At 28.1% G+C, this 15,501-nt stretch overlaps 1 protein-coding gene across 1 annotated transcript in view; it reads left to right on the top strand.

Moving 5' to 3' along the window:
* The window catches only part of LOC107440838 (Actin-related protein 3), a 25,365-nt gene extending 14,060 nt beyond the window's left edge, over positions 1–11,305 (top strand). Inside the window, exons 8-12 of the mRNA XM_043049562.2 lie at positions 26–199; positions 4,837–4,929; positions 5,868–5,993; positions 7,917–8,000; positions 10,779–11,305. Coding sequence (XP_042905496.1) covers positions 26–199; positions 4,837–4,929; positions 5,868–5,993; positions 7,917–8,000; positions 10,779–10,874 — 573 coding nt within the window. The 3' untranslated portion in view covers positions 10,875–11,305. The remainder of the gene's footprint in view (positions 1–25; positions 200–4,836; positions 4,930–5,867; positions 5,994–7,916; positions 8,001–10,778) is intronic.
* Positions 11,306–15,501: the final 4,196 nt, after the last annotated feature.

The following is a 15,501-nucleotide window of genomic DNA, read 5'->3' on the forward strand; positions in this document are numbered from 1 at the left end:
AATTTTTGGTGTTATTTATTTTCAGGAAAGATATAGTTATATATGCCCTGACATTGCTAAAGAATTTGCAAAGTATGATCAAGAACCTGCAAAATGGATGAAGAAATATGATGGCATTAATGCCATAACTCAACAACCTTTTTCAGTTGATGTTGGATATGAAAGATTTTTGGGTCCTGAGATATTCTTCCACCCTGAGGTATTAATTACTAATACTTTAACGTTAATGAAAAACCTTTTTTTTCTCAACAAAGTTTTTAGAAAATGAAAATTATTACATTAGACTTTTGATATCCACTTCTAAGCTCTCTAATATGCATATTTTGCTTGTTACTTTAATCTTCAAACATGTGTAGTTGATCCAAACAATGGAACAAGTTTTAAATGAAAAATAACTTTGCTGTGCCCGGTTAAAATTTTCAGATGCTATTTCTTATAAATATAAAATAAAAAGTATTTCTTTAAAAGTCATATTAATATGCGTAAAAATTTTTTTAAACAAAATTGAAAAAATTTTAATTAACTTCTCTTAACAAATTTGAAGCAAAGAGTATTAATAGAGACATTAATAGATTTATTTATTTCCTTAAAAAAATCATTTATGCTTTTAATTTTTGAACTAAAAAATTATTTAAAGTCATAAGACTTCTGTCTTCTTTAATAAAATAAAATTGTATCAGGTTTTCATCTTTCTTTGTTGAAAAATTATATTATTTGACTGTTTCTCTGTTATTCAACAAATCTCTGAACTTAATTTACCTTAAACAGAACATGGAACATCTGAATGTTTTTGTTAAAAAAGAAAGAAAAAAAATCTTATGAATAGAATGTTAAGGGATTAGAAACTTTTAACCTCTACATTGTTGGAATTTTAATGTTATTATTTCAGTGTTTTTTTTTTTTTTTTTTTTTTTTTTTCAAAATACATTAAAAGTTAATTTCAAGAATAAGCTATAAAATTTTATTTGGCCTCAGATTTCTGATTGTTTACTTTTCTAAAGCAATTTGCCTCAAAACAATTCCTTTCATCATTCAGTCGATTTGCTATTCTGTTGCTTCAATCAACTTTTTCTCATGTTACATATAGATGTGCCTCTTTTCTTCAAATCTGTGAATCCCATTTTTTTAAGCCTGATTTCCACAGTAAATTAACATTTCTAAAATTACAGAAAATTCATATGTTAAACTGAGGGAGGGCCACAAATTTGTAAAAAAAAGTGATTTATGTAATAGAATCTACCTGGATTATTGATTCAAAATTTTTCAACTTTTGAATGATATTTTAACGATAAGAACTTAATCACATTTTCCTATATCCTGACATTTTACAAGGCTGAGTCGGAAGTCCTATAATTTATTTTACCATTAACAGAGATGATTGTGCTCCAGAAAAAATTTGAATTTCCTGATTTTTCACTAACCGCGATCCGGAAGTTTCTGAAAAACCAAGCTCCAGAAGTTTCAGGAAATCATTTATCACATTTATGTATAGAAATTCTTATTTAAAAATGTTAGAACTAGAATTTATACTTGGCATCTCTTTCATTTGTAAATATTTTTTCTGGTAGAATAATAAATGTGATTAGAGATAAAATTAAACTTATAAATAATTATTCATTTAGATTATGCTGCATATAATTTATTTAGAATTCCCTATTTTGAAAATATCAATGATTTAAATTTATAAAGACATTAATTTTTTGAAATATGTCAATATGTCTTTTTTTGAAATACGTTTTACTCAAGAAATATTCAGTATTTTTTAGTTGGGCTCACAATCACCCATGCATTAATTAAATTTTCATTTTTTGACAATGAAACCAAATCTTGTGTGTTGGAAATTGGTTGTTTCAAAATTTTTAATTTATCGCTTTTGAAAATTTATTTAAAATGATTTTAAACTTGTGAGCAGTTCAATCATCTCAGAACTGAGAGAATTCAGAAGTCATTATTTTCTTTTTAAGAATTTTTTTTTTAATTCAATCAACATTAGTGCGTTTTAATTGCAAATGTTAAGTTTTGATTTTAAAAAATTCAAAATTGTAGTTTTAAACAGACTGTAAAATCTGCACATTGTATCTTAGCAAGCGATGAGCATTTTGAGAATTAAGTATTGACATCTTGAAAGAAGCAGAAAATCATGTTCAGGTAACTTAACTAGTAGATCATCTTTTAAGGAGATCAAGGGGTTGTGTTATTGTTAAAATTTTCTACCATGAAGTGTTAGACTTTGTTTACAGACTGGTCATTTGGCTACCAAAGTAGAGAAGCCATACTTTTTGTATAGGATCAAAATTGTGATATGTCTTTAGGACAATAGCCCATTTTGCAACTCTAGTGAGACATAGAAAAAGGACAAGTAGGGGAGTGTCGGGTACCCCCGCCCATTGTCAATTTCATATGTATAGAATATTTTTTCACGTCAATGGGCCATCGGACATTAATTGTTATATTAAAAAAAGATCATTTTCAAAGTTTGAAGTATTTATGCAGCTGGTAGCATGGTAAACAATAGTTTTGAAAATATGTTGAATACAATCGTCATGAAATTAAGAGAAATTGGTTGAATGTTTCGATTAAACTTCATTTTAATACTAAAAAAATAATTTTTTCTATACATGCAGCATTAAAGTATGTAGTCTTAAGTTTAATTTGCACAAAGAAAGAAGTTTATATGTGAAAAATTGTTCGAGCTGAAAAACATGTTTTTTTAAAATTTATATTTTTATAAGTTAAACTATTCTTTTTTTGGTTTATTATTTTTGCATTATTTAATTAGATGATAAAACAATCGAAACATACAAAAATATTGATTATTACTCAATATTATACAGAAATATAAACAATACTCCTTAAGTGGGCGGGGCTACCCGACTCTCCCCTATATATGTACGTATATGTAAACGTGTGGTCTAAAATAAATAATATAGGATCCCTATATCATTTTTTTTTTTAAATTGAGATACTAACCAGTTGCAATCCTCAAATAATGAAATAACTTTCAATACCAAGAAGCTAATAAAAAATAATTAAATTAAAAAAACTTAAAGGTATAGCAAATAAAAAAAAAATTCAAAAAGTACGAATTATTTCGCCCAACTATTAAAAAGTTAGTTATTTAAACATCTTTCAATGCACATGAGACGCAACCAGTTTAAAAGTTGCTATGCCATTGTGCTCTGCAATTCTACACTCTTTCAATTATTACGTACTTTATTTAACTTATTATAAATACTGAACAGAGTTGATGGTGGNAATTTTTTTTTCTAGTTAAGGTAGTTAAAGTACAATTTTGTTAATTATTTATTTTGTTAATTATCGTGCCTTTTAATACAAAACTGTGAATTGAGTTTTTACATAATTACAAAAATATTAAGTTTCTTTTTACTAATAATTAACTTAAACAAATGGAAAATTGTTAACTTAAATCTAAAATATAAATAAAAAACATTAAATACATACGAAATACATCAACATAGTAACAAAAAAGATGAAAGAAAAAAAATTATTTAAAAAAAAACTGCAGCTTTTCTATTTTTGAACACATTACATTTTTATAAAATAAGCATTAGTATAGTTTTGTTCATAAAGCATTGCAGTTTGAACTTATTATAAAAACAACTGCTACGAACAAATATAGAATTTGATTTTTGAAATTTAAATTAAATAAGATCTGTGAAAAATAATCTCAACTGAAAAAATTAAATTTAAAAATAAATTACTATTTTAAACACAAAATTAAAAAGCTTAGTAAATAACTATTTAAAAAAAGGAAAAAGAATTCCTATATTTAGAATTCAAATGTGATTTATCTGTTTCCATCTCAAGCTCCTACTAATGAATATAAATAACGTAAAAAAATTTTAATTGCTCTTTTTTCTTTCTTTTAATCATTTTACAGTGGAAAAGAGATTAAAAATTTTTTATCTACTTCATAAAAATCAATTTTTACCCATATATATTTTTAAAAAAAATATTTTTTTTGGAGAGTTTCTAAATGATTCTTTTCAGTGTTTTATTTATTTTTTTAAAATTTTTATTATTGTTTTTAAAATTTGTATTTGTATGTATGTGAAATTTATTTTTTGAAAACAAACAAAATATCAAAATATTTTGAAAAAAAGAAAATGTTGGTGTTGGTTGATTTTGCGCCTTTTTCAAATAATGCGCCCATGGCTCTCGCCCCGCCTGCCATACCCTAGATACGCCACTGACTAGTAGATCAGCTTTTAAAGGGGCCGAGGGATTGCGATATCTGTTATTTTTAAAATTTTCTACCATGAAGTGTTAGACTTTGTTTACAGACAGGTCTTTGTTTACAAAGCAGGGAGGCCGTCCTTTTTGCATAGGATCAAAATTGTGATATGTCTTTCGGACAACAGTTCAATTTGCAGCTCTAGTAAGACATATGTGAAGGACAACTATATTTTTTTCCAAAACTGCTGTGCCATGTCTGTGTTTACCTAATAAATTGAAAGAATAAAAATCAAATCAGGAAATATGAAATTTGCATAGATAAATGAAAATCACTGTCAAATCCTTTTGGTTAACTGGGCAGACACAAGAGTAACTATTTTTTATTTTATTTATTTAATTTTTATTTTATTTCTTAATTTTTTGGTGACTTACTATTTTTGCCTACCTAACTGATAAGTAACATTTTATTCTTTATAATCTGAATTATTAAGTATTTGGTACAATTGGGAATATTCAATATCTTCAGTCTAGTTCTATAAGTAGATTATTTTTTCTTCAGAATTTTAACTGCTATTCTACTTTAAATTTGTAATTGCATTATTATGATACCTTCATGTTTCATATAATTATTTTGTTTAGTTCGCGAATCCAGACTTTATGGTGCCAATATCTGAAATAGTTGATACCTGCATTCAGAGTTGTCCTATTGATGTTAGGAGACCTCTGTATAAAGTAAATTATTTTTATTATTTGTTCATTTATATTTTTCTATTTTAAAAAAATTAATATTTCAGTCTTGATAGTTTTTTTTTTCTTTTTTGGTGTAAAATGTATTTTTTTAATGGTAATCTTAAAATGTTTAAACATTAATAATAAAAATATCCTCATGCTCACTAATAATAATGTATTTTCAATTTATTAATTGTAAAATCAGAGTAATATGTCATAATTTTTTCTGTTGAATTAGATTTAAACTTTTAATTAATTTTTTGTTATTATTTATTAAACATTTGTATTTATTGTATTTTATCAATAACATCTTTAACTTTATTATTCATTATACTGTGTTATTAGATTTTTTAAAACATGTTAAAGACAAAAATATCTATTATGCTCATTAAGTCATATGACTTTTGCAATACATAATTTGCTGTATGTTGCAGGTGAATGTTTTAAATTTATTTTATTGGCCATGTATACATTGCTGTCAACTCTACTAGAATTTTTAGATAACTACTGGATTTTGCCTGTTTCTCCTGGTCTGCTGGTTTTATAAAAGTTCTTCTAGTTTTTGTATATTTAAGAAAATTCCCTAAAATTGAGTTAGTTTCCTTAGATAATTCCTATTGAAATAGAATTTTTATGCACATTATTGCTTGCGTGAATATTTAAATACGTGTTGCTAATACATAATGAAGCAAGCCTCATTTTTATTAAATCAGTTAATTATCTTTGATGAATTAAATGGTATTAGTACATTTTGCAGCAATTATCATGAAATTTATATTATTTCGTAAAATATACTGGATTTCTTCCTATCCATATTGGCAGCTATGTACATAGTTGTTTATTTATAATATCGAAGTTGCATTTATTGCTTGAATTCCTCTAGTAGTATTGGTGGAGGTGAAGATTAAACTGTATTTGAATTTGTGTCTATTGTTTTCTAGAACATAGTTTTATCTGGAGGATCAACCATGTTTCGGGATTTTGGCAGAAGGTTACAAAGGGACATCAAAAGAGTTGTTGATGCGCGATTGAAACTTAGCGAAACACTCAGTGGTGGAAGAATTAAAGTAAGAGTTTGGCTATTATATTTAAATTTAAGAACATTTTAAAAATGCTTATACAATAAATAGTAGTAGCTTTGAAGAAAAAAACTAGTCACATCAATTGTATTTGAATAAGTTTAAGTCGTGGCAGACTGGCAGGTCTTGAACTGAATCATGGATCCATAAAATTGATTTCAATAATGAAGTCTGCATTACCATGACTTTTTGAAATGCTGTTCTAATGTCCTTTATGCATTTTTCAGCGTTCATTAGTTTTAATTATTCTCCGAATTGAAATTGCTTTCCACTCTATTAAAAGCATATAGCAGGGGTGGTGAACCTTTATGCACCAACGTGCCATTTTTTCTAAAAAATTGTTTAATTTGGTCATAGATGTGCCGTCAAACAATTTTGACTTCGTGATTATTATGAAAATAATAGCACTAATTACTATCAGCTCAAAACTCTTTATTTACTATGAAAAAGAATGTCTCAGTTATATGCATAATTCACCTTAAATTAACATCAGTGTGACTTCTGTTGTTGCAGATTAGATGACAAATAACTTATTTTAGGTTGTAAGATGTTATTTTAATCAGGTTTGTTAATTTGTTTTTGCTAGTTATTTATTGTTAGCTTGTTTTTTATGGTAATTAATTGTTTTTTGGCATTAATTGTAATTTTTTGTTAATAATTGTTTATTTTTTTATGTTTGTTTTTGTGAATTTTAATTTAATTGGTAAATTGCTTCACAGTGAACTTCGTGATATTACTTGGGCATGTGATATTACATGTCCAAAATATTATGTGGCGTGCCATAAATGGCACGCGTGCCATTGGTTCGCCATCCCTGGCATATAGTGTGTAAGATCTAACTGCAACTACTTTTGTTATTTTTCTGCTTCACACATTTTTTTTCACAATAGTGACTGATGTTTGTTGTATTGCAGGTTTTAAGCTTGCATAGTAAAAAATAGAACATTGAAATCTCAATTTGTACTTTCGTTTTTGTGTTAAGTTGGGACCTATTTTTATTATCATACATGTATTAGTTGTAACCTACAAAACTGGATATCAAGGTTGTATATAAAGTTTAAACATTAAAAATAGTACTGGCATTTCACTATATGGGATTCGTTCCTTTCTAAAATTCTATTTTCAAAATAAAATATGCACAGAATAAATTTTTCCATTATATTGCTGTTCTTGTCCATTATATTGCTGTTCTACAATATTTATTAAAAACCAAATTTAAATTTTGTTGGTATATTAGAAAAGTATTCAATTTACATATTTAAAAAATGATTAAATTGTGTTGTAATAAGCTAATTTGTTTAACAGATATAAATATATTTTAATGCATTGCCTCATAATAAAAGGGAGAAAAAAAAATAGTTTTCTGTAGATAAATTTAATTAATGTGAATCGAATCAAATTCTTCTCAAAGAGTTTATGCTAGAAAGTTGTAGAGTTAAAATTATTCTGCTTTAATATTTGTATAAAATAGTATTATTAAATACTCAGTTGGCCAAGTAAAAGTATATTTTGGAGGGTAGAAATATGTTTGCTTTCATTATCCACAAAATTGGATATCACAGAAAACAATCCTTTTAAACAAAATCCATCAGTAAAATAGCTTTGAAGCATCATTTTTATCCATTTTTAAAATTCTTTTAAAATTTTCTGTAACTATGTGCTTAAAGGTATTTTGTCTTTGCAAAGAAAAAAGAAGCTAACTTAAAAAATGTGAAATAAAAGGATAAAGGCTGTATAATATGTAATTAAATCTTTTGATTATAATTTCTCACAGCAATAACTTATAGGGGAAAATCTCATTTGTAGAATAATTAGCATTCACTGTATTATTTATAATTTAAAATTTTTTTTTATTGCCTTTAGTTATTATAAATATATTTAATTTTTTTGATGTTTTTTCACTTATTTCAGCCCAAACCAATTGAAGTTCAGGTTATATCTCATCACATGCAACGATATGCTGTCTGGTTTGGTGGTAGTTTATTGGGCTCAACTGTAAGTTTAATAGATTTTGATATGTTATTTTTTTTTCTTCATATTTTTGCTTCTAATGTAATTAAACCAAATTAAGCAAAGTTTTTAATGTTTAAATCATACTATCACTCATATTCATATCACTCTTATTATATGATCATTATGCTAAATTGAAAATTGAATATCCCCTAAAGCATAGCTGCAGTAACATGATTGTAATCACAGGGTTTTGGGTAGAACACTGAAGTCGAATATGGTTTTATAGCTGTGAGTGAGTGGTGGGTGATCGCTTTTTGCAAAGGTGCTGAGGCTGCACAGTATCAGTCCTCTTTGAAATATTCTACTGACTCATGCAAAACTTTGTGCTCATATTGTCCGGTTATCAAAGCGTGGGAGCGATCTCCTCTGCAGAAGACCAAAATTGTGATGGCATGTTTTCGGATGACTCTCAAGGATGTTTCCCAGACTGTAGCCAATCGCTCAATGTGCAGTTGTGGTTGACGAAGGTACTACTTCATGCTCAGGAGCAGAATTATATCTAATGTTATGCAACAAAATTCGTAATAATCAAACACCTTTTAATAATCAAATAACTATTTAAATTCTATATTTTAAATGGTTGATGATTTTATTTTGCAAAACCCTTTCACTTTCTTCATTTTTCACTGCTTTTGCAATAGGATACGATGTGACTGATCTTAAAATTACTATTTGCAATTCTCTTAGCTATTAAGCTTTATTTTATTTTTACATTTTTTTATTTATTTACTTTTTTTTCAAGGTTTTTAATTGAACATCAACCATCTTGAAGATGGTCCTCTCTTTTTTTTTTTCTTTCTATATTTTTTCAAAGCACTGAAAATAACTTTAAATGATAGATTGAAGTTTTTATACCTTATATATTTGATGCATTTATTGATTATATGAATCTGATAAACGGTTTTCATGGGTCAGGAAATTTTATTTTGACTAAAAAGCAGGAAATAGTCTTAAGAAATTTTTATTTTTGCAAAAATCTGGAAAATTCCTACATTAGGCCTGGGAAACAATTATTTGTTGTAAACATTTCATATTTTCATACCTGCCAACTTTTAATTCCTTCAATTATGATTTTTCCCAGTGGTATTAAAACGGAATTAAAATTTCAATTTTAAGCAACGAAATACATTGTAATTGAAAAAACTTGAGCTGAAATAATTGGGAGTAACGCATAATAATATATATGCGTAAGTTTTTTTGAAAATAGTGGTGATCAAAATCATTTAAAAATTAAGTTTATAAAAGAAAAATTTTATATATTTACTACCACTTTAAATATAAAAAAAAAATTTACGCCAAATGCGTAAAAGTTGGCAGGTATGTATTTTAGGGAAACTTTACCATGTTTCCGTCCTTGTTCAATGATATTTTTTGCTCACGATATTTGATATAACAAATATAAAAAAATCAAAGCTTTCTGTTAAAAAATTGCGTGGTATAGATGAAATATGGTCTGGATTTCCATTGCAATTTTCCTGAAATTGCTGGAAAAGTCAGGGATTTTTTTTACTTTTGAAATTAAATGGAAACAGGCATATTATTTTGCAGAAAGGATGACTCTTTTCAGAAGCAATTATTCAGGAGATATATATATACAGTCAAACCTCGATGTCTCGAACTTGATGGGAGAGGAGAAAATATTCGAGATACCGAAAATTCGAATTATCGAGAATCGCATGTTATCGATGGTAGAAAAACGAAAAATGCTCTTTACATGCCTTTTTTACTATTCCATATTTATTCTAAAAACTGTTTTTACACTTTCATTTAAAAAAGATTCAATTGTTGTTTGCTTTAGAGGTGTGTTAGAAAGTTTGTCTATACCACTTTCTAAGTGGACCATAGCTTTAAATGTATCCTCTGACATATTCGGCTGCCACTCAATAAATCTCCTTACAGTGTCCAGTGCAGAAAGAGCTTGTTTGTTAGCAACATTGGGCGGTAAATCTTCAATTTCCTCATCCTCTTCTTTTTTCTTTTAGTTCACAGGAAGCTTTCGTTTGAGCGATAATATCATTGTCATCACACTGACCACACACTATTACTGCATCATATACGTTTACAAAGTCATGAAATTCCATGTCATCAAGTTTCATGAGTCCGGTCAATCTCTCCCAATCATTTTCAGTGTAGTTTTCAGCAGAATTAACGATATTGATTGTTTGACTACTTTCGTGATCTTTAATGCATCTTCTTGAAGCCATTCATTATCGTAGAGGAAGACGCATCATTCCATGCCACTGACGTCTTTATGTCCATTTTTTTTTTTTTTTTTAAAGTTTATTATTATGTGAATTGGTTTTCGATTCTTACATTTTTTTATTTTTTTTTGGAATATTTATTTATTTCCAGAAAAAAAATCTACACTATTTAAGGGAAAAAAATTCAAGTTATCAAGTTTTTTTGAAGTTATAAGTTAGGAAATTTGAAGGGAATTTTTTTCTTCCTTCGAGATATCGAAAAATTCGTGAAATCGAGGTTCGTGTTAGCGAGGTTCTACTGTATATATATTCCCTGATTAAATGCTTTTAAAGAATGAAACAACCAAAAAAAAGTTAGTTAGTTTTTACACATTTGTTACGATTGGTCCAGGTTAGTGAGATATGGACAAAATAGGGGGAAAATGCTGAAATGTCTAACTGTAATTTGTTACTTTTTTATGCTAATTGTGAATTGATTGTACTGAGTTTGGATTGTTAAATATTATTCTTTGTTTATTTTATTATTGTTTGTATTCGTATTAATTGCTCGTTTCCTCAGCCTGAGTTCTACCAAGTTTGTCCTACCAAAGCAGCCTATGAAGAGTACGGGCCTAGCATTTGTAGACATAATCCAGTATTCGGTGCAATGACATGAGCTTAGAATAGAACTATGAGCAAAAAAGAAGAGCCATACCATCTGAAAAAAAAAAGAAATTGTAATATATTGAAAAATTTATATATATATAACTTTTAACATTGCTTAAGAGATTACAGTTAGCTTCCAGTTTGAACTGTGATGAGTTTGGGATGATGGAACAAATTTATCCTACAATTTCCAATCAACAACCATTGCTCATGAATATTTAATAAATCAGTGGTATATATATTAATTTATGTCCTTGTTTTGTTTTTTTTTTTACTAAAAATTTTCATTTCTTTTTTATATATATTAATAGAAAATAATACTGTGTTGTTGACTTATCAAAAATCATCTAGTGATCATGATTTGTAATTATTTTGCACTTGTAATTTTTATAGATACACCATATGATGTTATCAGAATAAAACTGTTTTCTTTATTGTTTAGATGTCACCATTTATTAGTGTGTTTTCTGTATTTTATTTATTACTTTTTTAATTTATATTGATAATGAACTAGTCACTATCTTTGCGTCAGCTGGCATGTAAAGCCTTATGGTTCTTTTTCCAGGCACCCCTATCCTCAGACAGTCCTCTTGCATCCTCCCATCCATTTAATTTTACTTTGCCCAGTAAATCTTGGTCTTCCTCTTTTACATTTTCCATCAGGTGCCCGAGTAAGTACGATGTCAGCAGGACTATCCCATTATAAACGAAGGGTATGTCCAGTCCATCAAATTTTGAGAAGAGTATTCATTAATTTAAATTACATTTCTCATATGTTCTGTAACCTTCGATTTATCAATTTTATTAAGGTCAAGAAAAAAGCTCAATATATTGATCCTTGTAAAATAATGAAAATAAGCATGGAAGTATATTTTAACAACTTTATTTATAAAGACAATTACACTTATTACCATAGTTCTAGTTACTCGCTTTTTTTTTATTTTTGTGGTTGAAATCTTGTAATATAAATTTTGCCTAGCTTCTAATTTTCTAGAGCACTCAAATCTGTACTGAAACTTGATAATAACGCAAATAACTATCATTTCATGGCTACTGCAAACAGAATTTACTACCAAAAGAAAATTTATCCCAATTACGACCGCTTTCTGGTTGACTACAGATCTCAAATCTTCTGCAGAGTCTAATGATAATGCAAGTTACAATTGTTTCTTGACCACTACAAAAACAATTGTTTAATCGAATTTACTCATAACATTGTCAGATTCTAATATTGTCCAATTCTTGTTTAAAATTTTGTGTTCTATTTATTGATTTCTATGCATGTGTAATTTACATGATAAAATTTACATGTTAAGCTTTTGCCTAATGAGATCTTATTTCTTAAACACAAAAATTCGGCATGCTTTTTATAAAAAAAAAATCAAAAAATGACTTTAGTTACTTATTGAACCAGAATTGATGTTTTTCTACTGAAATATTGGGCAAAAATATGGTTTGGAAATATGTTGACATTTTCCTGGTAAAGGCAGGAAAATTTATTTCAGAAATCGAGTAGGCATCCTGATAAAAATTTTATACGAGATTGTTTAAACATTTCAAAATACTACACTTATATGTCTTGCTCTCACTAATGTAATTTTCCAAAAAGTATGACCTTATCATTATGATCTTAATCATTTTTTTCTACTTTAATGATTTAAATCTATTATTTAGTGATCATAATTTTAAGCATAAGGATTTTAATTTTTTTCTAGTGACTTGAATCAAACCCTTGACTTCCGGGTAACAGAAGTAAAAATATAGCTTTGTATGGAAATGAAGAAAGGGTACAATTTGTTCTATAAATGAGAAAAAATTCAAACTACTTTTTTTTTTGGATTTTATATTTTAGTAAAAATATAATTCCGATCAATTTGACAGATTATTTTAGTAACTGTAAGACTACTTTTTTAAATTAAATACCGAAGTATATTTTTACTTGTAATTAGAGCATCTATTCCCATCTGCTTCAGAGGGTTAACATGAGGTGGGAAAAACTGTTATTTTAAAAGAAGAGAAAAAATATTTTGGCTACATCTCTTCACACCCTAATTTTTTTTTTTTTTTGCTCCATGCCTATATCAGTATTACTTTGACATTTCTATTCCAAATGCCCATTTAAGAAAAAGCACTATTGAGAAGTTTTTTCACTATGCTAACTAATAATAGTTTTCTGAACTGTTGTCTGAAGGTTTTTTATTTTATTAGCAATTTTTTTATTAATGGAACGAATTTTTTTGAACGTACTTAGCTCAATGTATCGTTAGTGTGTGGGTAAATAGCGACATTATACAATTTAGACTCCTGACTATTGAAGCAATTGGGTAAAAAAAATTAAGGAAGTATTGTGTTTAATGTTTCTATGTATTTTCAAAATTAAGTTTTACAGTGTGGGCTACATAGACATTCCACGTAATTTATTATATTAAGTTCAAATATGATACAAAACATGAAGAATTAAGTAAAAATAAATTTTGATTAATTAATACGTAAATTAAGAATTCTTTTTGCTAAAACCCCTGTCTGTAACAATAGCGAGATCAAGAGAAAACAGTTTATGTTCAAAATTTATTTTTTTAAAGGGAAGGACAGAAACTAATTTTTTACTCCGAATTCTTTGCTCCGAATTCTTTGCTGATATTCGGAGCATTTAATTTTTGAAGTTTTTGTTTTACTTATTTATAATACTAATTTCAGTTTTTAATTCTTGCAGATTTTTTTTATTTAATTTCGAAAGTTAATTTTTTTTTTCAATTTTAAAAGTCTACTTTTCCACAGGAAAAAAAAAAACACGTGAAAATGTGAGCCATAACGAAGAAAAATTTAATTAATCGAAACCGATACAGTGCATTTCTTGAGAAAAGGTACTTTAAATAATGAGTGCATTTTAAATCCGATTTTCTCTTTAATTGAACATATACCTCATCCAAGCACCTAGCTCCGTTTTTCAGGGCACTATCTTTTAACGCTTATGGTAGAAATGGCATGTAATTTTTTCCCATGTCAGACAACGTGGACAGTGCTGATCTGGTCTCCAAAACAAAAGGGAGGGCTTTCAGCCAAGATAAATTGAAGATGGTTTTGCGAAGCTCTTTCACCAGGGAAAATAAGAAAAGCCACAGTTTAAGTGCCTTACACTTGAAGCAAAACTATAATTTTTAACTTTATATACCATTTTACCATGAAGAATTATCTAGGCATTAGATCGGACAAATAATTTAAGTATTTTAAAATTCGCCTATATTGAAAAAGTAGCCCACGAAAGCTTTTCATGTTCACAAAACTGTGGCTTTCTTCCATGTTGACGTTTTGCGCCATTTTCAGATAAACATAGAGGACGCTGGCTATCCAAGGGCGCCAGCAGCGGGGTGCACTTGCACCCCCCCTGGCTTTTTTTAAACAATTGAAAAGATACAGAAAAATTTTGTTATAAAAAATTTTTATTAAACATATTTTTATGGAAAAACAAATAATTAAGTAATTATTGATNTAGATAAAACAACAAAATAAATTATTTCAAAAGGAACTAGACTAATACAATTCCAACCTGCCAAGTAGCGACTTATAACAGCACACTTCATTTAATGTTTACTTGTTGCTAGAAATCGGGTTCGCAGAAAATGCTGTTTACTAGTTAAATTTAGTAGGAATAACACGACCTGTGACGTAGGCTATAGTATACTCAATTGAATATACATCATCCAAGCACCTAGCTCCGTTTTTCAGGGCACTATCTTTTAACGGTTATGGTAGAAATGCCATGTAAATTTCCCCCTCGGTCAGACAACGTGGACAGTACCTGAGCTCGTCTCCAAACTTCCACACCAAGACTAAAGAGAGGGCAATTATGGTTTTTCGAAGCTCTTTCACCAAGGAAAATAAGAAAAGCCACAGTTCAAGTGCCTTACACTTGTGATACAGAACTATAATTTTTAACTTTATATACCATCTTGCCATGAAGAATTATATAGGTATTAGATCGGACAAATAATTTAAGTATTTTAAGAGTTATTTTAAAATTCGCCAATATTGAAAAATTAGCCCACGAAAGCTTTTCATTTTCACAAAACTGTGGCTTTCTTCCATGTTGACGTTTTGCGCCATTTTCAGATAAACATAGAGGACGCTGGCTATCAATGGGCTAAATTTGACCTAGCAGTTACGAGAGCAAACTAAATTTATGAAAACAGTATATTATTCGAAAAAAAGCGTAATTTCATATGATGACGAGCCTTTGGTAAACAATCTTTAACTGGCACCGTGCTGAGTATACACGCCGATTGTTTTACCAGCGACTAGGATCGAACTCATTATCTCCAACTGTCCACCAGTGGAATGGAAATTTCCGCAATTAAGAATCCAAACGTCTTTTATTATTAAAAAAATAATATTTCTCAATTTTCATCATCACAAGTAATTAGCAAACCCTCTGAGAAATTTTTTTAAAAGTGTACCCTAATATATGTACATTGAATCATAATATGGTAGAAGTCTTCTGAAACCTTAACAACGTGTTGAAGTTGAACTATGTTCAAATTGAACCATAGTATTGTGCAATCAAGTTTTAGAAGCGTGATTGTAATATAGCTCAATTTAGCACCATATTAAAGTTACTATAAGTTTGAAGGACATTATGT

Source organism: Parasteatoda tepidariorum, chromosome 3 (genome assembly GCF_043381705.1).
Source record: "Parasteatoda tepidariorum isolate YZ-2023 chromosome 3, CAS_Ptep_4.0, whole genome shotgun sequence".
Classification (NCBI taxonomy): Eukaryota; Metazoa; Arthropoda; class Arachnida; order Araneae; family Theridiidae; genus Parasteatoda; species Parasteatoda tepidariorum.